Raw genomic sequence first — 26,323 nt, 5'->3', positions numbered from 1 at the left:
ACATGAAATTAGCTGGAAATGTTTGCTCTTTAATAAATAAACATTTGAGGGAATGTAAAACATGCATGAACTGCAGAATAGAATGAGCCTTGGGTTATTTGGCTATACTCCCGCCTGGTTCAGGAAGCAAAAGATTTGAAACCCACTCTGGTAACAGTATGTGAAGACCAGTGGCTCCAACTCTGAATCCTGCTCTGATATCCCACAGGATTCTGGGGATATTTGATGGAGAGGGAGAGGGAAAGGAAGCTGGGGGGAGCAGTTCTCACCTCATCACGTTGATAGTGGGAACAAGTAACACCCTCACATTGAACAACATTTACCTCGTAATGGCTTGTGTGAAGATGGTTATACCCATCAAAGTGGTGTCTGCATTAGGTTGCAATCCTTGCACCATTCCCAATGCCGAATCCAATTTACTGCCAAGATATCTTCATCTTAGTTGGCATGGGCAAGTTGGGCCAAAGGGCCCGTTTCCATGCTTTATATCTTCAATTCTGGGCATGTAATCAACTAAACATTCCTAAACAAACTCGTTGTCTCAAAGTATTTCTAAAGCCCAAAATGACAGATAAATGTTGCCAATCCAGAGAAGCCCAGTGTCCTTTTCTATCTGATAGCTGAGGTCAGGATTTCTGGACTCCTTACTGTTAACGATTGAGTTGTAAAGGAAACGATCAATAGATTGCATGTGGCGCTGTTGGTAATAGCATTAGTTCTGTTCTTTTATAATGCATTATATCTGGTCATTTCTTCAAATGTCCATTCCTATCTCAATGGACTTTTGGAAGACTGACCTAATTCCCCCCCCCCCCCCCCCCCCCCCCCCCCCACATTAGCAACCTGCTGCCCTGGCAATCCACTGTCATAATATTCCATCCCTGATTGTGTTCCTAGCATTCACTCCTTGTTGGGGAGTGTGGATGGGGGAGCAGAGTTGCTGGAGTGGTGAGTGGTGGGATAGTGTCAAGGATGTTGTGGGCTTCAGGCGATGAAGACTCGATGCCAGCAGTTACGTCATCTACACAATATAACATTTTAATTCCCATTGTTCTTGCCTCTTTTCCATAGCTTCAAGTATTGGTGGTTGTGGCCTTTTGTGGCACAACATTTCGGAGTCAGGTTCAGTTCAAAGCCCTCATTTTTGTAAAACCTCAGTTGACATTACAGCGCTGCACTCTCACACTGCCACATTACTGGAGGTGCCTTTCAGCCACATGTTTAAGCAACATTTTGTGTTGCATCTCAGGTGAATGGAAGGAAATATCTCATTGCACAATATGGAGAAGAGCAGAGAAGTTGCCCACTAGTTGGCCTGCATTCATCCCACAACCAACACCCAAACTAATGGCTACAATTGAATGGAGACACAATGAACTGCAGATGCTGAGATTGTGAGCAAAACACAAAGGCTGGAGAAACTCAACCGGTCAGGCAGCATCTGAGAAGAGAATGGACAGGTGACGTTTCAGGTCAGACTAAATAATTAATTGTTGTACGTGTGATTTTGTTGCATACATCAGATTTGATGATAACATCTTACTTTGATAAATGCTTTCAGGGAGAAACCCAGCACTAAGGAATGGCTACAGACACAAAATGCTGGAGTAACTCAGCGGGACAAGCAGTATCTCTGGAGAGAAGGAATGGGTGATGTTTCTTGTCAAGACTCTTCGTCAGGTCTAATTACATTAGCCAACTCTTTTGCTTGTTATCTATCAAGCTGTAATATGTTGTGCAAAGTTTACTTTTATGCAAGATACACAAAAAAGCTGGAGAAACTCAGCGGGTGCAGCAGCATCTATGGAGCGAAGGAAATAGGCAACGTTTCGGGCCGAAACCCTTCTTCATTATTTCCTTCGCTCCATAGATGCTGCTGCACCCGCTGAGTTTCTCCAGCTTTTTTGTGTACCTTCGATTTTCCAGCATCTGCAGTTCCTTCTTAAACAATTAATTTACTTTTATGCAAACTGATGTAAAAACACTGTGTCTGTGCTGTGCATTGCCTCATGTTAACTAGGGTCTCCCATTCCTTCTCTCCGGAGATGCCGCCTGTCCCGCTGAATTACTCCAGCTGTTAGTGTCCATCTTCAGTTTAAATTAGCATCTGCAGTTCCTTCCTACACTCGGGAACGGCTATGGCTATTGTCCATTGAGGTCCCCATTCACCCCATCATTCCCCAACTTATTGCTTTCCGCTATGGTCCAGGTAACCTGATTAACATCAATTTACTGTTTAATGTTACTCCTGGTTAATCAAATTACAAAAGATAGACACAAATTGCTGGACAGGCAGCATCTCTGGAAAGAAGGAATGGGTGACGTTTCGGGTCGAGACCCTTCTTCAGACTTACGAAATCTATTTACACAATACAACTAGACCATATTCTTAAAGTAGCAGCATTGTCACAAGAACCTAGAATGTATTTATTCATTGGAAATACTGTATTAATTGGTCTAATTGTATTAACCAACTCTTCTGCTTGTTATCTATCAATCAAGAATATGTTGTGCAATGTTTATTTTATGCAAACTCTGTACTTTTTATGCAAAAAAGTGTCTGAGTTGTTACTACATGTTGTGTATTGCCTCATGTTAACAATGTTGTAAAGTCATAGAATCATACAGTGTGGAAACAGGCCCTTCGACCCTACTTGCCCACACCGACCAACATGTCCCACCTACACTAGTCCCACTTGCCTGCATTTGGCCCATATCCCTCTAACCCTATCCTATCCAGGTACCTGTCTAATTGATTCTTAAACATTGCGATAGTCCCTGCCTCAGTTATCTCCTCCGGCAGCTCGTTCCATTCACCCACCACCCTTTGTGTGAAACTTCTGTATTTTTTTTAACATGCATTCCTCCAATTCTGGCTTGAACTATATCCTCAACTTCCTTCACTCTTCACGGTGGTGAGGGCGGCACGTTGGTGCAGCAGTAGAGTAACTGCCTTACAGTGCCAGAGACCCGGGTTCGATCCTGACTACGGGTGCTTGTCTGTACTTAGTTTGTACGTTCTCCCCGTGACCTGCGTGGGTTTTCTCCAAGATCTTCGGTTTCCTCCCACACTCCAAAGACTCCATAGACGTATAGGTTTGTAGGTTCATTGGCTTAATGTAAATTGTCCCTAGTGTGTGTAGGATAGTGTTAATGTGCGGGGATCGTTGATCGGTGTGGACTCAGTGGGCCGAAGGGCCTGTTTCCACGCTGTATCTCTAAACTAAACTAATCTAAACTCCAGCTCCGGACCTAACTCTAGAATTTCTTCCTTAAGTTGTTTAATCTCTCCTCCTTAATCTCACTCTTTATTTCAGTGACAATATTTTCTCTTCTCGTATGGTCTCCTTCCATCGCTCAGTGTTGATTAGACTTTAGAGAGTTACAGCGTGGAGACAGCCTCTTCAGCCCACCAAGTCCGCGCCGACCAGCGGTATTATCCGACATACTAAGGGGACAATGTACAATTTACTGAAGCCAATTAACCTTTAACCCTGTACATCTATGGAGTGGTGTTTGATAACACTACTTTGAGGCATATTGAGATTTTCGTGTAAATTGCTCTTGGATTAGGCATCATAGAATGGCAAATCCCAACAATGGCCAACCACGCCTCTGACCGTCTTTCAATGTCCCTCTGTTTCTTCCCATGTTAAACTGTCAAGGTTGGTCTTATGTCCAGGGGAAGGTGGTCCTGAGTGGGTGGGGGAAAGGTGGTGTGGGGAAGCAAAGTGGATTATGGTCAAAATTGGATCTGTATATGACAGCGTGAAAAACAAGGTGAGGTCTCAACTGGGGAGCAAATGCCAACATCTATCAACACGTCCTTGTCTTATGTCTTTTACGTTTAGCTGCATTATCCGATAAATACCAGTGCATCTTTTCAAAGATGAGTCACTTCACTCAAATGTATCTATCAAGTAGAACTCTTTAATACCCCAAATCAGACAGTGTGGTAAATATAGGCTCACTTTTGGGCGAAATTGTTGGTATACAGGGCATTTGCCGACTTTTAGTCTCGAAAAGAAGCTTCCAACAGGTGATGTTATTTGTACACCGTAATTAAGATTGATTTCTAGGTGTAACAATGAGAGTTGGACAAGGGAATACATGTATAAGCTAGCCAAATGTAACATGAGGATTTATACTGGGAGGTTCTTACAGCGAGTGGGTGGAGGAAAAACATGGGCAAGAAAGCCATCTAAACAAATGGCCCCAACAATAAGTGAAGTACAGTCTCTTTCAATGGCCTAATGAAGGTAGACCTGCCTTGCCTGCAAGTAAAAGGAAGAAGGGTCTCGACCCGAAACGTCACCCATTCCTTCTCTCCAGAGATGCTGACTGTCCCGTTGAGTTACTCCAGCATTTTGGGTCTACCTTCGATTTAAACCAACATCTGCAGTTCTTTCCTACACAGTAAAAGGAAGAGTTGTTTTTGTATTAAAAAGTAAAAATCTGCAGATTTCAGTAACCTGAAATAAAAACAGAAAATGCTTGGAGTCATCGGCAGTCGGGGAGCATCTGTGGAGACAGTCGCAAGAACCATTTTAAGCTGATAAACTTTTAAAATGAATTGGCCACTTTGATTCAATGCGAGAAAGGCTGCTCATCTGGAGTTGTTCCATACAATTCATGAGGTCTGTAAATGTGGCGAGTCAGAAGATCTATTTATTTATTTAATTCTTTATTTTGAACAGAATAAAAGAATAAAAAGCAAGTGTGAAACAGTATACAAAAACAAAACAAGAATATTTATAAAGTGTCATAAACAATATCTATAAATAAAGCTTATTAATTCCCACCCCTTATTCAACTGCATATAATTATCTTATACAAATTTAGCAGCAATATGTACACCATATGTACAACAGCAGCTATATGTACACCAAATTATTTACATTTATACACTAATCAAATATGTACAAAGCCATACAAGAAAGAGAGAAACAAATAAAAAAGAAAAGAAAAAAGCCTCATATACTATACAGTATCTTAGTCATATATACAAGATGAGATCAGTTGAGGGAAGAGTGTAAAAGAGAAGATAGACACAAAAAGCTGGAGTAACTCAGTGAGTCAGACAGCATCTCTAGAGAAAAGGAATAGGTGACGTTTCGGGTCGAGACTCTTCTTCAAAAGTGAAATTGGGCTTAGATTTCATAGAATACTAGTCCAGCCTCTGTGAATCACGTATTCATTTCTGATCACTGAATTGCAGAAAGGATGTGAAGACGTTAGAGAGGGCACAGAAAAAGGTTATAAAAATGGTTCCTGAGACTGCAGCTAAGGATAGGTTAGAGAGGTTGGGACTGTTTTCTTTAGAGAAGAACATGTTGAGGGGAGAATTGATAAAAGTATGTAAGTTGATGAGGGGAATGAAAAGAATGAATAGTGGAAGTCTGTTTACTTTCATGGAAGATTAGAAGACTAGAGGTCACAGAAGTAAAATTCAGAGGAAGCAAGTTAAGAATGACATAAAGAATAAGATTTGTATCCAGTGTGTGGATGTAATCTGCAATTAATTGTCTGTAGATGCGGTGGAGGCAGATTCCAGTCTGGCCTTCATACAGGAATCGAATGGATATATGATTTGGGAAAATTTGCAAAGCTACGAAGGTTGTGTTGGGGGAGAACCCAGTGAGATGCTCTGGTAGAGAGCTGGCATGGCCATGATGGTCCAAATGGCTTCCTTCTCTATGACCACCATTCCAACGCTATATGATCATCCTTCGTATGGTCATTCAGTGCTGAATGACTTTCTTGGGGTCAACTCTGTTAGTACTTTCTTAGCACGTTGGCGTAGCTGTAGAGCTACTGCCTTACAGCGCCAGAGACCCGGGTTCGATCCTGACTACGGCTGCTTGTCTATACGGAGCTTATACGTTTTTTCTCCGAAATCTTCAGTTTCCTCCCACACTCCAAAGATGTACAGGTTTATAGGCTTGGTATAAATGTATAAATGTAAAATTGGCCCAAGTGTGTGCGGGGTAGTGTTCACGCACGGGGATCGCTGGTCGGTGTGGACTTGGTGGCTGAGGGACCTGTTTCCGCGCTGTATCACTAAACTAAACTTCATCCTCCAACTGTGATGCAGGTACCTAACTTCATCCCTCTTCTCCTTCGGTGTCCACTGATGTGAGCACGTGCGCAATCTGAAGAAGGGTCACGACCCGAAACGTCACCCATTCCTTCTCTCCAGAGATGCTGCCTGTCCTGCTGAGTTACTCCAGCATTTTGTGTCTGTCTTCAGTTACATGATTACTTCCTGACTGCTTATTTAAGCCATGATCTCCTAACTGACCAGGCATCTGTATCTTTCCCTTTGCTTCTATTAGTCCTGTTGCTCTAGGCTGATAGCTTCTGTTACAAATGTTGCCTTAGGTGAGACATCCATTTATCAGTCAACCATTTTTCCACGTGAATTGCAAGCTATCCTTCATGTTCTCTATTTACCCATCTGGTGTCAGAAGAACAAATCTTCATATCTGTAACGTTGCACCTCTGACCATGCAGCACTCCTTCAGTTTACAGAGAAATCAAATATCTGGTCTTGATTGTATGGTCAAGGTTTTTAGGTGAGATCTTGAACCCCAACATTTTCCAACTCAAAGATGAACGCTAAAACTGAGCCAATGTTAGCCGCCATTAAGTAATCCAATCAGAGTTGCCCATCCACGATTCTATGAATCAGTTCAAAAGGCATTTAAAATATTTCAGTTCTGCTGAAAGAACATCTCCACTATTTTCTTATTTGATTTCAGATCTCCGTAGCCCCAAGATGTGTTTGTCTATATTTTTATTCCTCGGGGTCAATCTCTCACTTTTGACGTTCATCAGTATATTTATGTTGTATTGTATCTCGCAGGTCCCTAGTGGGAGACCACTTTTCGGCGCTCCCGCAACGGCAACTTCTCCCGCTGGAATCGTGGGGTTTGAAGGACTCGGAGCGGGGCCTAACATCGCCCCGCATGGCTTAAATGGCCACAGGACTTACCATCGCCCGCCGGGGGCTTTAACATCGGAGCCCCAGTTCACCTCGACGCTGCAGTTGGGCTGCTGGACCGCGGGGGAAGAACAAAAGGAAGAGATAAGACTTTGCCTTCCATCACAGTGAGGAGTGATGGAGATTGACTGTGATGGATGTTTATGTAAACTGTGTTAAGTGTGGGTCTTGGATTTTTTTGTAATGTAAGGCTGTAGAAAATGCAATTTCGTTCAAACCAAGCTGTTTGAATGACATTAAATGGCATTCTATTCTATTCTATCTCTCTGTCTCCTTTTAAATCACTCCACTGAAAGCTGCTCTTTCCCTCTTTTGGTCCTAGTTTTAAGAATGCCTTAAGATAGACACAAAATGCTGGAGTAACTCAGCGGTATCTCTAAGCTAATAACAAGGTTTGCAAAATACGAAGCAGAGATGTATTGGAGGCCAAAGGAGACATGTCCTGAATTATAGCAGAGGAACAAACAAGATGAGCTAATATCACAATTAGATGACCGATCATGATAAAGAAACCATAAATGTGTGGGAAGGAACTGCAGATGCTGATTTAAACCAAAGGTAGACACAACATTTTGGAGTAACTCAGCGGGACAGGCAGCATCTCCGGAGAGAAACATAGAAAATAGGTGCAGGAGTAGGCCATTCGCCCCCTCGAGCCAGCACCACCAAATATGATCATGGCTGATCATCCAAAATCAGTTCCTGCTTTTTCCCCATATCCCTTGATTCCGTTAGCCCTAAGAGATAAATCTAACTCTCTTGAAAGCATACGGTGAATTGGCCCCACTGCCTTGCTTCTGTGGCAGAGAATTCCACAGATTCACAACACTCATTTTTTCCTTCATCTCAGTCCTAAATGACCTTATTCTTAATTAGGAATGGGTGGCGTTTCGGGTCGAGGGTGTCTCTCATGTGGAGTTGAAGGATACTCTATAAAGTATCTCTCAGTCCAGCTGCTCCGGTCTCAGAGGCGCCCTCTATAGGGTTGGATCTCGCCACGATGTTCCTGTTGGCTTGTGGATTCAGTGGAGCGAGGAGTTGCTGGAGTACCAGGCGGTCTGGTGCTGAACAGGCGGGCGGAGGAGCGAGGGGGCAAAGAGAGGGATCAGTAAGTGGAGACGTGGGAGCGGTGGGGTGGGCAGGGGGAGGGAGGGGGGGGGGGGGTATATCTGTGACTCCGGACCACGAAAGAGACCTCCTACCAGCGATAAGCAGCGTTGAGCCCATTCCAGCTCCAGAATTTTAGGCATCCGTGTGGAATATTTCAGCGTGGAAGGAAAAGAAAGTAAACGCGCAGTGATGTGGGACTGTGGAGAGCTGTGTGCACAATCTTGCTGCTCCTGGATTTGCCAGCACCGGCGAATACTCACTGATCCTTGCTCCGGCTTGTGTTACAGTGATTGGCGGAGCTCGTCCACATGCATAGAGTCGCAGACGCCGTCTGCCCTGGAATGACAGCCTGGGTCATCCTTCCCGTTAGCCTTTCCGTGTCCACCATCACAGCGCTGTGGGTCGTGTAAGTATCGCCACTAATGCACCGCCTCCGCGTTAGCACCGACTCCTGCATTAAGTTGTACCAGTGTGGCATCTCCACCAAGCCCAAAGCTTTTAACGCTCTTGTATAAGTGCCTCTTCTGCCTCTTTACTGCAACTATCGGCGGCTTCTGAATCTTGTTGGTAAACTTTGTCCCATTGCAGATTCGGGGTTGTCTGTAATGCCACTTTCCGTCGCTGTAACCACACAGCTACCTATTCTGATGTTAAGTCTCATTGTCTGTAACTCGTTTTCACCTAGTCCCTGGTAGATAAAAGTGCTGGAGAAACTCAGCGGGTGCAGCAGCATCTATGGAGCGAAGGAAATAGGCAACGTTTCGGGCCGAAACGTTGCCTATTTCCTTCGCTCCATAGATGCTGCTGCACCCGCTGGGTTTCTCCAGCACTTTTGTGTACCTTCGATTTTCTAGCAACTGCAGTCCCCTTCTTAATCACCTGGTCCCTAGCTAACTAAGGCCTGTTACCTTTATCATCTTTACTTTTTTTGCATATCTATCATTCAATTGTTCTATATCTCTCTATAGTCACCATCTATATCTCTCGTTCCCTCTCCCCTGACTCTCAGTCTGAAGAAGGGTCTCGACCCGAAATGTCACCCATTCCTTCTCTCCAAAGATCCTGCCTGTCCTGCTGAGTTACTCCATATTTTTATGTCCATCTTCGGTTTAAACAAGCATCTGCAGTTCCTTCCTAGCTATTCTCAGTATTCTACGGGCTAGTGGAGTAAAGGGATATGGGGAGAAGGCAGGCACGGGTTATTGATAACCATATAACAATTACAGCACGGAAACAGGCCATCTCGGCCCTTCTAGTCCGTGCCGAACACTTACTCTCACCTAGTCCCATCTACCTGCACTCAGACCATAACCCTCCATTCCTTTCCCGTCCATATACCTATCCAATTTATTTTTAAATGATAAAAACGAACCTGCCTCCACCACTTCCACTGGAGGCTCATTCCACACAGCTACCACTCTCTGAGTAAAGATGTTCCCCCTCATGTTGCCCCTGAACTTTTGTCCCTTAGGGGACGATCAGCCATGATCGCAATGAATGGTGGTGCTGGCTCGAAGGGCCGAATGACCTCCTCCTGCACCTATTTTCTATGTTTCTATGTTTCTATATGCTGTCACCCACACTCAGCCAAGTCTGCATCCCATTCATTCCCTCTACATTTACAATCAGCATGGTTTGAACTGTCATCTGCTGTTGATACTGTCTGTCTCATAATCTGCCCCAAACTCTGTAGAAATATTGGTAATCCTTGATAATGCCTGCACTCTCTGTCACGTATGCACGGAAAGATCTGCACCCAGATAGCCACAAAATGCTGGAGTAACTCAGCGGGTCAGGCAGCATCTCTGGAGAGAAGGAATGGGTGACGTTTCGGGTCGAGACCTTTCTTCAGACTGTGTTGCTCCAGCATTTTGTGGAGTCTGAGGAAGGGTCTCGACCCGAAACGTCACCAAATCCTTCTCTCCAAAGATGCTGCCCATCCTGCTCGGTATGGTATGGTTGACAGGATCTACACTGCCATCCTTCTCAATCCGGTCCTCCATCTCAATCCTGTCAGTATCTGTCACTTGTTCTCAGTGCAGTCTTTCCTGACCGCTACTCATGATACTGTTGGGCCTTTCACCCACAAGTGACTCGAACCGCCAACTATCCATGATAAGCTTTGCATCTTAGATTTGCTCTTAGAACCTGCTGTTAGATTTAGTCTGCGATGTTGCTTACTCTTTATACCGTGGGTTGTGTCGGAGTAATCTTCAAGTATTCTCGTCATTCTTTGTGCTGTCACCCATCACTGTTTGTACTGGCATCCCCTCCAGATACTGTCAGTTCGGTCACGGACTCTGAAAGTCTGGACTGACATTGGTAATGTCACCTACACTTGAGGCTGTTGGTGCTGTTATCTACATCAGCATTGGAATTCACTGTCACCCAGTGTCAATGCTGTCTGTACTGCTGCCTACTGCCATTGGATCCTTAATTTCACCATTGCCCTGTGCCTCCGCTGTGCATTCCTGGCACCGTCAACAACACTCAGGCACAGTCTACTCTCATCTGTTCTAAAAAGCCCTACACTGTCGTATGTCTCCACTTGATCCAGCATGGATGGTAGTACAATCTATTCTCAATGTTGTTCGCAATGTCACTCAACATAGTTTACACCAACACCCATTCCTGAAGGACACAAAGTCCTGGAATAATTCAACAGGTCTGACAGCATCTATGGAGAACATGGTGTTTCGGGTCGGGATCCTTCTCAGACCCGTGTTCTCCAGAGATGCTGCCTGACCTGCTGAGTTGTTCCAACACTTTGTGTCTTTTTTGTTCTTTGTATCGCCACTCTCGAAGGTTTTGTACTGTCGTTTCCCTTTATTGATTTACCGCAAGCTACTCCTGACAAAGTTCACACCATCACCTGCCTTTAACTTGGCCATTTACTCCTGACACTGTTGTCAATGTAACCAACACTCAACCCAGACTTATTCTGGATAACTTTTAGCCTGACAGCCACTCCTGATACCTTTCGTACTGTTACTGCAATGTCATATGTGATCGACACTTGTTACTTTCTGTGCTGCTGGTACACTTACCCTGGTGTGCATGGCCATCTCATGATATTGTCGATCCCACTCAGCACGGTTTACTATCACCCGCTTTCTGCATGGATCATACTGTCTCCTTCTCTTGATGCTGTGAACTGCCAGCTACTATTGAAAATGTTGGTACTGTCAGCACCGACATCACACTGAGCATAAACTGTTCTGCCGTCGACCCTCAATATGTTCAGTATCTGCTCTCAGCATTGTCTGTGGAGGCAAGGGAGGAGATTCCTGGAGCCTTTGTAAGACATATCTAGATCTTCTTGGCCATTGGTGAGGTGAAAAACAGCAAACATGAATATCTGGGACTTTTTTTTAACCTGTAGTTAAGGAGGTTGAGGAATATAAAATCCATGCAGATAAGGTGGTTGGTCACAGTCTTTTCCCCAGTATAGGGCAGTCTAAAACCAGAGGGCATAGGTTTAAAGTGAGAGGTGAAAGATTTAAAAGGGGCCTGAGGGACCTAAGGAGTATCTATCTCACACAGAGGGTAGTGTGTGCATGGATCGAGCTGTCAGAGGAAGCTGTAGAGGAAGTAGAATTACCACCTTTAACAGATATTTAAGACAAGGTTCAGACTAGGTTCAGAGAAATGTGGGCCGAATGCAGGCAAATGGGATTAGCTCAAAGATAGATATCTTGGCTGGCGTGGATGAGTTGGGCCAAAAGGCCTGTTTCCATGCTGCATAACTCAGCGACTTCATTCGAGACAATTTTTACATTTTACAAAGCCAATTAACCTACAAACCTGTACGTCTTTGGAGTGTGGGAGGAAACCGAAGATCTCGGAGAAAACCCAGGGGGAGGACGTACAAATTCCATAGAGACAGGACCCGTAGTCGGGATCGAACCCGGGTCTATGGGTTCTGTTTACCCGGGTCTATTGCTCTCCTGTCACCTATTATCCTAATGTTTAGTCTGCCCAGTCAAAATGATCTGTACTGTTTTGAATTCTCTATGGTTGCATAGTCACATACTATTGATTTGATCTGTATTATCACCCACTCTTGACAGGGTCATTAATGTCACCTAGTTCTTTGCGAATGTTTGTGCTTTACCACAATCCATATTATCATCTCATCTTATGATGGTCAGAACAGCACCAATTTTTGATACTTGCTGTTACCTCTACTGGATAATATATCTCGTGTCAGTTATTCTCATAATGATTTGTAATGTCACAAACTTGCTATCTTCAGTAAATCCTGCCCTCAATGTGCATTATGACGGACTATGAATCATCATCATTGTCAACTACTATTGTACCAAATTATACATTCAAAAGCTTGTGCTATAGTTCTATTGTCATCTGCGTTAGTCACTAAGTTTGATAAGTTCTATACTACATTCTAACTTAGTACCAGGACAACTAATATTGCAAAGATCTGTACTGTTATTAATGCCACAATGACCTGTCATCAATGTTCTCCACTATATACTGTATATTGTCAGTACAATTGCTCAAGTCTACACTGCCTTTATTCTCCATATGGTTACAAACTCTCACTGTTACTTTTTCTATCATCCACTCTTCACAGTCCCCTCTACTTCCTATTGTCACTTTGTCAATTTAATCTGTGCCGCAACATACTCCAAATGGAAGCAATTCTCAATACAATCTATTTGGTAGTTTAATAATAATAATAATGGATGGGATTTATATAGCGCCTTTCTAATACTCAAGGCGCTTTACATCGCATTATTCATTCACTCCTCAGTCACACTCGGTGGTGGTAAGCTACTTCTGTAGCCACAGCTGCCCTGAGGCAGACTGACGGAAGGTGGCTGCCAATCTGCGCCTACGGCCCCTCCGACCACCACCAATCACTCACACACATTCACACACAGGCAAAGGTGGGTGAAGTGTCTTGCCCAAGGACACAACGACAGTATGCATTCCAAGCGGGATTCGAACCGGCTACCTTCCGGTTGCCAGCCGAACACTTAGCCCATTGTGCCATCTGTCGTCCATTCTGTAGGTTAACCTAGTACATACTGATGCCACAGTAAATGACTGCAACTTGTATCCGACATGTCCTTTAGAGGCACTTATTTGAATTGTTGTCGCTGCCACTGTTTATATGACAATACTATTACCAAAGTTATTACTATTTCTACCGACAACACTTGTGAAATGACCTGAGCTGCACATGCAGTCGACATGGGCACCCACTCTTTATGCCATTTATATGTCTAATGTTAGTTTACATTTACCGCATGGAAACAGGCCATTCAGTCCATCTAGTCCATGCCAGCCATTGGTCACCCGTTCACAATAGTTCCATGTTATCCCACTGTTCCACTCCCTACACACTAGGGGTGATTTACAGAGGCCAATTAACCTATAAACCCGTGCGTCTTTGGGATGTGGGAGGAAACCGGAGTACCCGGAGGAAACCCACGGGGTCACAGGGAGATCGTGCAAACTCCCCATAGAGAGTACCCAAGGTCCGGATCGAATCTGTGTCTCTGGCACCCGGGTCTCTGGCGCTGCACGACAGCAGCTCTACCAGCTGCGCCCCTGTGTTGCTCATTTACTCCCATGACTTCGAGACTGTGACCCACTTTTGAGACCTACACCCTTTTATGCCCCTGTCCCACTTAGGAAACCTGAACGGAAACCTCTGGAGACTTTGCGCCCCACCCAAGGTTTCCGTGCGGTTCCCGGAGGGTTTTGTCAGTCTCCCTACCTGCTTCCCCTACCTGCAACCTCCGGCAACCACCTGCAACCTCCGGGAACCGCACGGAAACCTTGGTTGGGGCGCAAAGTCTTCAGAGGTTTCGGTTCAGGTTTCCTAAGTGGGACAGGGGCATTTAATATATCCCTGATTTGATGCAGAGTTGCATTCACTCTTGATATGATTTGGAAGTTCATCTACTCATGACGGGATTTGTTGTGTACCTAGCGATGGGCTACAAATCTCACCTGGTAATATGAGCTGCACTCAATAGCTGAAAATGCACTTCACAGAAAATCATTGTCAGCCTTGCTGAGTGAAGCCTGGCTGGGCTGAAGTGTACAGATCACCTTTTGCATGGAATGGTACAGTATTTATCTCAAGCTAATCACATAATAGATAACATTCAGACTTATCATTTAAATTAATTTTAGACTTGGATTGAAGTAAACATTAGTGATATCTGATACCCTTCCTCCAGACCTGACTTTTAGCTGTGCCCAAACACATGAAAAAAAATTTCATGACTAAAATCAGCAGGTTTCCAAATCCTTTAATAGATGTTTGCACAGCTAGTAACTTCTGTTGGCTTTTAAATATGTTTACGACATTGCTATAAATGTTAATATTTGTGAATGTTCATAGACATTTGGACAGGTACATGCATAGAAACATAGAAACATAGAAAATAGGTGCAGGAGTAGGCCATTCGGCCCTTCGAGCCTGCACCGCCATTCGATATGATCATGTCTGATCATCCAACTCAGTATCCTGTACCTGCCTTCTCTCCATACCCCGTGATCCCTTTAGCCACAAGGGCCACATCTAACTCCCTCTTAAATATAGCCAATGAACTGGCCTCAACTACCTTCTGTGGCAGAGAATTCCACAGATTCACCACTCTCTATGTGAAAAATGTTTTTCTCATCTCGGTCCTAAAAGATTTCCCCCTTATCCTTAAACTGTGACCCCTTGTTCTGGATTTCCCCAACATCGGGAACAATCTTCCTGCATCTAGCCTGTCCAACCCCTTAAGAATTTTGTAAGTATAGGATAGGTTTAGAAGGATATGGGCCAAATGCAGGCAGGTGGGACTTTTGTTGATGGGGTATGTTGGTCAGTATGGGCCAGTTGGGCCGAATGGCCTGTTTCGGGCTAACTTCAATTAAATTCAAAGAGTACCTGCAGTGTTATTGGGGCTTTGTTGATTAAATATGTTCATGTTGCAACAGGTTAGTGAATTCCAAGTTCAGATGAAATCTAATAGTAAGTTGTTTGGGTAGATTTGCCATCATTCCAATATTTTATGATTGTATCACTGGGGTATAATATGACAGCAGGATATTTCACAAACATTCCCCAGATTAGAGACCATGGATCAACCATCTCCAGTTTCTTCATCAGTGGCATTCCTTCCCAACATAACATCACAAATAGGGATGTGCGCTGATAATTGCACAATTAAATTTGTGCCACACCAGAGCCAGATAATGCCCTTCATTAACAAGGGAGAGACCATCAGTATAAGTAGCTTCACCAAATCCCCCAATATCAAACTCTTGGGGGATTGAGGGTTGGCGTGAGTGTGGTGTTGGAGCAACACATGGCCATTGTGCATAGCCTGTGTGTGAATGTGTGTGAGTGATTGGTGGTGGTCGGAGGGGCCGTAGGCGCAGATTGGCAGCCACGCTTCCGTCGGTCTGCCCCAGGGCAGCTGTGGCTACAGAAGTAGCTTACCACCACCGAGTGTGACTGAGGAGTGAATGAATAATGCGATGTAAAGCGCCTTGAGTATTAGAAAGGCGCTATATAAATCCCATCCATTATTATTATTATTATAGCTACAACAGAAGTTCATGTATATTCTGTGGTGAATGATGTTGAGGGAGTCCAGAACCAGGTGACACAGTTTAAGAATAAGAGGTAAGCCATTTAGAACGGAGACGAGGAAACACTTCTTCACACAGAGAGTTGTGAGTCTGTGGAATTCTCTGCCTCAGTGGGCGGTGGAGGCCGGTTCTCTGGATGCGTTCAAGAGAGAGCTAGATAGGGCTCTTAAAGATAGCGGAGTCAGGGGATATGGGGAGAAGGCAGGAATGGGGTACTGATTAGGGATGATCAGTCATGGTCACATTGAATGGCAGTGCTGGCTCGAAGGGCCGAATGGCCTACTCCTGCACCTATTGTCTATTGTCTCTTGTCTCTCTTAATATGCAGAGGTTTCCCATGGGTCCTCTGTTTTCCTCCCATATCAATAAAGATCTGCGGGGCGGTGGATTACTTAGCCACTGTAATTTGTTCCTAATATGTGGTTGAGAGGTAGAATCTGGTGGGGAGTTGAAGAGACTGTAGAGAGAAAGAAAAACAAAATTGGGCTGATGCCGGATTAGTGCAAATGAATGGTTGACGGTCGGCGTGGACATGGTGGGCCTAAGGCCTATTTATGCATTGTTGCCCTCTATGACTCCAAATCCCACGTACCAGCTACAGGGCACAAGTCAAGACTGTGTTGGAATAGTCTCTACTTGCCTAGATTTGTGTAGCTCTCACAACACTTAAGTAGATCACCGACTTTCAAGTCAAAGAAACCAACTCAATTGGCAACTCAATTGGTGGTGCTTGCTTGAAGGGACGTCTGGCCCATTCCTGCACCTATTGTCTATTGTTTAAGAAGGAACTGCAGATGTTGCAAAATCGAAGGTAGACAAAAGTGCTGGAGAAACTCAGCGGGTGCAGCAGCATCTATGGAGCGAAGGAAATAGGCAACGTTTCCAGCCAAAACCCTTCTGCAGACCCTTCTTCAGACCCGGAGGGTCCAGAGGTTTGGGCCCGAAACGTTGCCTATTTCCTTCGCTCCATAGATGCTGCTGCACCCGCTGAGTTTCACCAGCACCTTTGTCTACCTATTGTCGAACTCATCAACTATCCTATGCATTGGCTCCCTCCAATATCAATACACCATGGCTGCCGTATGTCCCATCCGCAACATACACCACCCATAGATGTCTCAGGTACACTGACCTCCCAAACCTTTCATTCCTATGATCAAGAGCATTATCATCTATAGGCTTCACCAATTCAGAGACCATTCTTATGGGAATAGATCTCAATTTCCCAATGGGTCTCTGTCCTGGAACTCCCGATCTACCAACGGTGTCAACATTTCTGAAGACCTGTTTGGATTTACCAATAAATGCCAAATGAGTGAGACCCATATCCCCGAAATCAGACTTTGAATGACTATCTTATCCTATGGGGACAACTGACCTCTGCAGACATCCTCTGCCTTGTGGGATTCTTGACTCGTGGCTGCATTTCCGACTTGCAAATTGTTCTTGGGAGCTGAACCCTGCCTGGGGGGATCTGTAATGTTGTTTTAAGAGCAGGTTATCAGCTCAGTAACCTACAGCGAGTGACTCAGTCCATGACACCCCAAGGCATTTCCACCATCTACCATCTAGAAACAAATCAGTACGATGGAATAATCTCCACATACCTGGATGAACGCAGTCCCAATTACTTTCAAGAACTTAACACTGTTCAGACTAACGCAGCCCATTTAATTTTCACCCCATCAACCACTGTAAATATTTATCCCCTCTGATACGGCTCACAGTGCGACAGAGTGTACCATCTATAAAATGGGCTGCAGTTACAGGACCAGACCACTCCGACAGCACCTGAACTCAACCATCAAGAAGGATAGGGGCTGCAGGCATATGGGAAGATCACTGCCTGCAGGTTTCCCTCCAAGTCACAAACTAATTCTGACATGGAAGTTCATTCATTGCGCAGGATGTAATTTCAAGGCACAACAGCACTGCCGCGCTTCCACACGCCTGCCCACCATCGCGGGCATGTGGAGGTGGACAATAAATGTTGGTCCTGCCAGTGATGCCTAGAACATGAAGATGAATATATAGTCACATTGAAACACAACATTTGGCCCACCATGTTTCTGCCAACCATCATGCAGGGGGGATTATTTATAATAATCCCACTTGACCACGTCAATTCCATATCCCACTATAACTTGCTCATTCGGTCATGTTTTAAATGTGATCATTCCTGCCTCCACCACCCCGTCTGTCAGCTCGTTGCTGATACCAACTAGTGTGACAAACCTCTCTCTCAGATTTCCTTTGTATCTCCACCCATTTATTTTTTATTTTATTTTTATTTAATTCTTTATTTCGAAACAGAATAAAAGAAAAAAAAGCAAGTGTGAAACAGCATACAAAAACAAAACAAGAATATTTATGATATGATATTGTCATAAACAATATCTATAAATAAATGAAATCGTATGTGTCCGAAAAGGAGCAGGAAGAAGCCAAAGCTTATTCATTCCCACCCCTTATTCAACTGCTTGTAATTATCTTATACAAATTTAGCAGCTATATGTACACCATATGTACACCAGCAGTTATGTACACCAAATTATTTACATTTATACACTAATCAAATATTTACAAAGCCATACAAAAAAGAGAAAAAAAAATAAAAAGAAAAGAAAAAACCCTCATATACTATACAGTATCTTAGTCATATATACAACCCATCACCCTATAATCACCCTTCGCAATACAATCAGTATAACAAATATCCCATTCACGATCACATTCATTTAAACGCAAGCCCTCCAGTTTTTAGACGTCTCTACCAGGGGAAACAGACTCTGGCTATCTACCCTATTTATGCCTCTCGTCATCTTATACCTCGATCATGCCACCTCTCAGCCTCTTCTGCTCCAGGGAAAACAGACCCTGACTACTGAAGGGCCTCTCCCACTGTACGAGGTAATTCAAGAGTTCTCCCGAGTTTCCCGTGATTCAAACTCGGAGAATTACGGTAATAGCCGCTCGTAGGTACTCGGGGCTCTCGTGGACATTTTTCAACATGTTGGAAAAAACGTCACAAGCTTACCACGTTTCCCGAGTACCTGGCGTTAGTGTTGTGAGTCGCTAAGAGACGTCCCGAGCTCCGAAGTACCCGCTACGTACATTCTATGTACTTATCACTCGGGAGAGCTCTTGGGTAAACTCGTATAGTAGGACAGGCCCTCCAGGCAACATCTGCGTGAATCCTTTCTTCACCCGGTCTAGCTCAATCACATCTTTCCTGTCACATGGTAACCACAGTTGTACACAATACTCCATGTGTGGTCTAACTAATGCTGTGTAAACTGTAACATACCGTCCCAACTCGTACTTAATATGTAGGAAAGAACTGCAGATGCTGGTTTAAATCGAAGATAGACACAAAATGCTGGAATAACTCAGCGGGACAGGCAGCATCTCTGGAGAGAAGGAATGAGTGACGTTTCGGGTCGAGACCCTTCTTCAGACTGATCTTCAGTCTGACGAAGGTTTAATTAATGTTTGTTGAAATTATTATCATGCATTGCTGATGATTAGTTTAGTAAAATGTGCATCAAAGGTGAATGCCTTGGCAAGATGGAACTTTATATAATATCATTTTGTGAGCCATCTTCTCCTTTTAAGCGTAGCACTGGCTATACTGTGGAGGTGAGCTGATTAGTATATTGTGGGAAATTTAAGCTACTCCAAGTAATTTTCCATCCACTGTTTTGTGGAACTTACTGGAAGTGAGAGGAACCTTTGGCACAAACGTGCCTTCGTTAAGCCCAGGCATGCAAAGTTGAAAGTGGAAAGAATTCACTTTGTTATTGGCAGTTCTTCCTCTGTTTTACTGTTCAAAGAACCAACTGGTTACTCCCTTCTTGAAGTTGTTTATGTTGCAGGCTTTTTCCACAATACATGTGCACTCCATGAAGATACAAGGAACTGCAGATGCTGGTTTACACAAAAGGACACCAAGTGCTGGAGTAACTCAGCGGGCCAGGCAGAATCTCTGGAAAACGTGGACAGGCGACGTTTTGGGTCGGGAACCTGCTTCAGACTCCACAGAGATTGGGTCTGAAGAAGGGTCCCGACCCTGTCCATGTTCTCCAGAGATGGTGCCTGACCCGCTGAGTTACTCCAGCACTCAGTGTCCTTTTTTGCACTCTGTGAAGCATAGTTGAGTTGTATTTCTTGCTGGCATAGAAGACGGCCATTCAGCCACTATGCCGATGCTTACTCTCAGATCAACCCCTTTAATTCCATTCGCCCTTTCTCACAAATGCCAATTAACTCTCTAGCTTCTCCTACCATCCATATACAGTGGGGATAATTTACCAAACAACAAACATGTCTTTGGGATGTGAGAACAAACTGAAACACCCCATTAAAAACTATTTGGTGAGAGGGAGCACGTGCAAACTCTACACCAACAGCCCAGATTAGAATTGTATGTAGGTAGCTGGAGCTGTGATACGGCTGCATTATCTGCACTATAGTCAGTGTATGTTAAGGAGGAATATTATCAAACATATCCCAGGGCATTGAGATCCCTGGTGATCAGTGCTTGAGAGACAATGCTCATTGAACAGTCACAGTCACAACACAGAGGAGGCTTTTTGATACATTGCATTTATGTTGGTCATAAAAAGGGGTTGGCTGGACCAATGCCATCACCCAGTGCAGACTCCAATGCTGAAGAAACATTGTGGATTACATCAGACAGTTAAGGTAATCCCCACATTACGGCTATTTAGGCAACGGAAATTTACCCTCATAAAATTCGCAATTACTGTCATAAAATTCTGAAGACTTCACGAGTATTTGCTGCACTACAATGATACAACACTGATTTAATTGATGCAGCAGTTCCGAGTCTGTTGTCACTGACCTGAAATGCTCCCTTTAGCTTGGTTTAGTTTAGTTTAGAGATACAGTGCGGAAACAGGCCATTCGGCCCACCGAGTCCGCGGCGACCACCGATCCCCGCATGTTAACACTACCCTACACACGAGGGACAATTTTTACATTTACCAAGCCAATTTACCTACATACCTGTACGTGTTTTGAGTGTGGGAGGAAACTGAAGATCTCGGAGAAAACCCATGCGGTCACGGGGAGACGTACAAACTACGTGCAGACAGCACCCGTTGTTGGGATGGAACCCGGGTCTCCGGCGCTGCAAGCGCTCTATGGCAGCAACTCTACTGCTGCGCCACTGTGCCAACTTGCATAAAGGGCCTGTCCCACTTGCGTGACCTAATCCGCGAGTTCTGGCGTGTTTGCCCTCGACTCATACTCGCAGCATAGTCGACACGAGGTCGTAGGAGGTCTTCGTAACTCTCCTTCATGCTCGAGAGTGGTCTCCGCGTACTCGAGGCCTCAGCTAGGTCACGGGATTTTTTTCAATATGTTTCAAAAATGCCCGCGAGTAAAAAAAGGTCGCCATGGAAAAAAATCGCAACTTCTTTTACTCATAGGTTTAGTCGTAGTAGGTCAACATGTTAGTCGTAGGTAATCGAGGGTAGTCGAAGGTAGTCGTAGATAGTCTTCATCATAATCGAAGGGAGGTCGAAGGGAGGTCGAAGGAGATCGAAGGAGGTCGTCTTCACTCTCCACTATTCGGTGTCCAATTTTCTCGAAGTTTGACGTAGCTAGTCGTAGCTAGTCGAAGCTGGTCTTCAACATAGTCGAAGGAGGTCAAAGGAGGTTGAAGGAGGATTTCAACATGTCATTTTTTCAAATACTTCCAATTATGTCGCCCAAGTGGGACAGCCCTTTAGGTATTAATCAGCAGTGAGAGAACTCAGTGCTTGAATCTTGGTCCTTTACCAGATGCTCAAAATATTAAGGTTTTTCTGATATGTAAGGGGGATTCATGAGGTCAAGTATTTGGCTAAAATGAATTTCATAGCATGTGGAAGGATGCCTTTGTGAGAATAAGTCTATTGACTTTCATCCCCTCAGACCTCTTGTTATTGTATTGTTGCTTAATTGAATTTTTATCAAGGTAAGAAAATAATGAACATCATTGCATTTTTATTCATCTGAATCTACCTCCTTTTCTGGTACTTGATTTTCTCCCAAAGTCAGGTTCATACAATTGCTTGTAATATCAACCCTACATGCTTAGTTTAGTTTTGAGATATAGCATGGAAACAGGCCGTTCGGCCCACCGAGTCCACGCTGCCCACTGATCACATGTTCACACTAGTTTCATGTTATTCCACTTTCTTACCCACTCCCTACATGCCAGGAGTAATTTTACAGAGGCAAGTTATCGTACAAACCTGCAATTCTTTGGGAAGTGTGAGGAAAGCCACACGGTTACAGGGGAGAACATGCATACTCCAACTGAAGTCGGGATCAAACCTGGGCCTCTGGCACTGTGAGGCAACAGCTCTACCAGCTGCAACAGTGTGCAGCCCACTTAGACTGTTTGAAATAAGTAAAACACTCGAGTGATACTGTTGGCAATAACCTCTCTCATCAAAGGTTTACAACCAAATACACATTCCCAACAAATTCACCATAATTAATTACACAAATCAAAGAGGCCCAGAATAGGTTATTGCAAGGCTGTGCAGAGTTCATGGCAAATGTGTGAAACATAGCCAGGGAAACACAGAGTGCTGAAGTAACTCAGTGAGTCAGGCAGCATCTCAGGAGAACATGGATAGGTGACGTTTCGGGTCAGGGCCCTTCTTCAGGCTGTAAAGGGCCTGTCCCGTGACTGCATGCGGCAAACGCGACCTAACGTGGTCGCTTGAGCCATACGGCCTCGCGGGGCTGGTCCCACCGATCGCCGGAGCTGTATGGAGTTGTGCAGAGCTGGTCCCGACATCGCGCGGGGCTCCGAAAAACTGACACTGTCCAAAAATTCCACGCGGCAACGGCCTGCTGGCCCGCAGCCGCCTCGACGGGCGTGCGCAGCGTCTCAACGCCATATGCAGCGTCTTGACGCCGTACGTCACGGACGAACCTCCCGCAGACTTCGCTCGAACTTCACTTCAACTCGTACGGGATCACTCAACCTCCGCGCAGCCCCCGCTTCCGGTTTGGTCGCGTTCGCCGCATGCAGTCACATGCTCGTGGGACAGGCCCTTAACATAGCCACTCCAATTTTGGAAATGCCAAATGTAACAGTTTGCAGCAAGTAGAACACTTCCTGACATGGCTGACACCAACCTCTCCCACCAACCAAGGGTCCACAACCAAACAAACGATACAACCAGGCAAATCCTCTGTCATGGCTTGAAACTCAATTGCCGTGAAGATACCCTCTGTGAAACTGTGCATCCACATCATGATATCCTGGCCGTCGAATCTCCGAGAGGAGTATGTCAAGAGTAGCCAAAAATGCTGGAGAAACTCAGCGGGTGAGGCAGCATCTATGGAGAGGAATAGACGACGTTTCGGGTCGAGACCCTTCTTCAGCCATCATTTGCCATAATTATTGACCCCAGCGTGTAGTATACTGCGGGATGATCGCTGGTCGGTGCGGACTCAGTTGGCCTGTTTCCGCACTATATCTCTAAAGACTAAATCTAAAGTCTGACACGACTCCTCACAACGTGACTGAAGTAAGCTTCCCAGTGTTATCACGTGCCCTCGTATTTCTCCTCTATTTTATCCTCTTTGCGGAAAAAAAAGGATGAAAACCAAATGAGGCCGTGAAATATCCAGGGCATAGTCATCTTTCTTGGGGGTTGCTCAGAATGGAGCAGACACTGGAATTTAATGTTGAGAATTCAGACAGTGACTTCTACTTGGCTCTTCATGGCCCCATGCTTATCATGTCACATGTCAAGTCAAGTCACATTTATTTATATAGCACATTTAAAAAACAACTCTCGTTGGAGCACCCGGAGGAAACCCACACAGTCACAGGGAGAACGTGCAAACTCCGCACAGACAGCACCTGAGGTCAGGATCGAACTCGGGTCTCTGGCGCTGTAAGGCAGCAACTCTACCGCTGCACCACTGTGGCACTTTTTAATGTAAATCGAAAACTTACACATTTGGTGCTTTACATTTGTTATAAGAATAGTGTCAACAAACAAACTACATACATATATACATATAACCCTCGCTCAGAGGACATCATCATTCTGGAACGCAGCTAACTAATTGCAGCATGGAGAGGGATGAGGAACAGCGATAGACCTTGCTCACCGCCCCATACTCCTTGCGATGAAGGTGGTTGAAATATGGCAGGCAAAGTGAACATCCCGAGACCAACTGAACCTCGTGCCATTCGGGAAACGTGGAGTTGTCGGATAATCAGGTGGTATCCGTTTAAAGTAATTGATGGGCTGACTAGGGGAGGAGAGGAGGAAACATTTTTTCAACAAGAGCACGGCATTGATGTGGAACTTCCTGCTTCAAAGAGTGGTGGGAGAGAAGTTCTCACATTTAGAACATAGTTGAACATGAAGTGTAGTTGAGCATCTGTGCCCTACATAGTCATGGAGTCTGCACTGGGGGTGGAATCGGGCAATCCCACCCTTTTAATGACCAACATATATGCAATGTATCAAAAAGCCTCCTTCTGTGTTGTCATTTTTCAATGACTCTATGTCCTGTTATTTTTCTGTAAATGGGATTATGTGCCCATCACCAAAGACATTTCTGGTTTCAAACTATTTCAGCAGATTTCAATATCCGGTCCTTGCTTCTCTTTTGAAATTTAGAAATACAGTGCGAAAACAGGCCCTTCGGCCCACCGAGCCCATGCCGACCAATGATCACCCCTACACTAGTTCTATCCGACACACTAGGTACAGTTTAAAGGTGCCAATTAACCTGCCGTCTTTGGAATGTGGGAGGAAACCGGAGCACCCGGAGGAAACCCACACAGTCACAGGGAGAACGTGCAAACTCCGTACAGACAGCACCTGAGGTCAGGATCGAACTCGGGTCTCTGGCGCTGTAAGGCAGCAACTCTACCGCTGCGCCACTGTGGCATTTTTTAGTGTAAATCTAAAACTTACACATTTGGTGTAAAAGTGTTTATCTTGCATTCTTTATTCATTTCATAGTAAAAAAGAAAGACATTTTTACTGACACAACGTTCGTTGTGCCGTCAGGGTCAAAGAATACATCAGAAGCCATTCAAACCACAAGCCCTACGCCAACCTTTTGAAAGAATGACCCAATTTACGCCATTAGCCTGTTCTTGTTCTCAAGGGCTGACAATATTTTGTCCTTTTAAATATAGATACAATCCGTTTTATGATTGTTCAGGGAACATAACAGAGAGGATGGAGATTATTATAGAGAAAATGTAGAAACAAGGAACTGCAGACGCTGGTTTATGGAAAAAAAAAGACACAAAGTGCTGGAGTAACTCAGCGGGTCAGGCAGCATCTCTGGAGAAAATGTATGGGTGACGTTTCGATGGTGACCCTTCTTCAGACGCGGTAGGCAGCTGGTTGGACAAAGATGTAAAAACCCCACAGAAAGTGTAGGACAAAAGGATTGAAAAGTTACAACTAATGAAGCCAGAGGAAGGAATGTAGGGGGAGGGGGGGGAGGGAAGAAATAGGGGCTTATTATGCCTTTTGAATGTTATCTTTGTCCTGCACCAATGGAACACATATCGTCAAGGCCAGATAAAGCTTCCTTCCTTTTAGCTGTTTGCGGTGGTCTGCCTTTATAACATTTCATTATAACTTTGGTGATCCCAATTCTCATGGAAAGTGGACAGTGCGAGTAACTCTGTGCACAGCTCTCCTGGCATTCTCGTTAAGGCCGGCAGTGTCTGGTGTCAATCCTCTTCAAATTCTCCGTGAAATTTTGCTTATTCTGAATGGAAAAAAATTTGTGAAGTGAAGTCAAATATGCACACTCGTTAGAAGTAGCTCTGAAAGTGATTATTACCCTCTGGGTTAAATAAGCAGTCGTCTCTCGATCATTCTTAAGTCACGGATAATCGGTAGAGGTGGGTCAGGTCTTTAGATTTGATGATGTAATTCCTGCCTAAAAGCCCTGCCCCACGGTACGAGTTCATTCCAAGAGCTCTCCCGAGTTTGCCCTGATTCGAACTCGGAGATTTACGGTAATGGCCACTCGTCGGTACTCGGGGCTCTCGTGGATATTTTTCAACATGTTGAAAAATCTTCACGAGTCTTCCCGTGCTTACCTGCCTTTAGCGAGTCTTCCCAAGTACCTGCCGTTAGCGTTACGAGCCGCTAAGAGACGTCCCCGAGCTCCGACGTACCCGCTACGTTCATTCTCTGTGCTTACCACGAGTTTGATTTTTTTTAAACTCGGGAGAGCTCTTGGAATGAACTCGTACCATGGGACAGGGCTATTAATATGAATACCTTTAGACCTATTACATGAAAGATAGGTTTTCCTGAGAACAGCTTTACTTTAGATCAGACTTTAGAGATAAAACGCGGAAACAGGCCCATCGGCACACCGAGTCCGCGCCGACCAGCAGTATGCTAACACTGTCCTACACTATCCTACTAGGGACAATTTACAATTTTACCGAAGCCAATTAACCTACAAACCTGCACGTCTTTGGGACGTGGTGGAAACCGGAGCACGTGATCACACGGAGGACGTACAAACTTCGTAAAGACATCCCCCGTGGTCAGGATCGAA

General features: G+C 44.7%; 1 protein-coding gene across 1 annotated transcript in view; it reads left to right on the top strand.

Annotated features, from left to right (window-relative positions):
* The first annotated feature begins 7,993 nt into the window (after positions 1-7,993).
* LOC116966392 (transmembrane protein 150A-like) overlaps positions 7,994-26,323 on the top strand; it is a 57,626-nt gene continuing 39,296 nt past the window's right edge. The window contains exons 1-2 of the mRNA XM_033012596.1: positions 7,994-8,111; positions 8,401-8,519. Coding sequence (XP_032868487.1) covers positions 8,422-8,519 — 98 coding nt within the window. The 5' untranslated portion in view covers positions 7,994-8,111; positions 8,401-8,421. The remainder of the gene's footprint in view (positions 8,112-8,400; positions 8,520-26,323) is intronic.

The sequence above is a fragment of the Amblyraja radiata genome, chromosome 37 (genome assembly GCF_010909765.2).
Source record: "Amblyraja radiata isolate CabotCenter1 chromosome 37, sAmbRad1.1.pri, whole genome shotgun sequence".
In the NCBI taxonomy this organism is placed as follows: domain Eukaryota; kingdom Metazoa; phylum Chordata; class Chondrichthyes; order Rajiformes; family Rajidae; genus Amblyraja; species Amblyraja radiata.
This window is presented reverse-complemented; position numbering and strand designations above follow the sequence as displayed.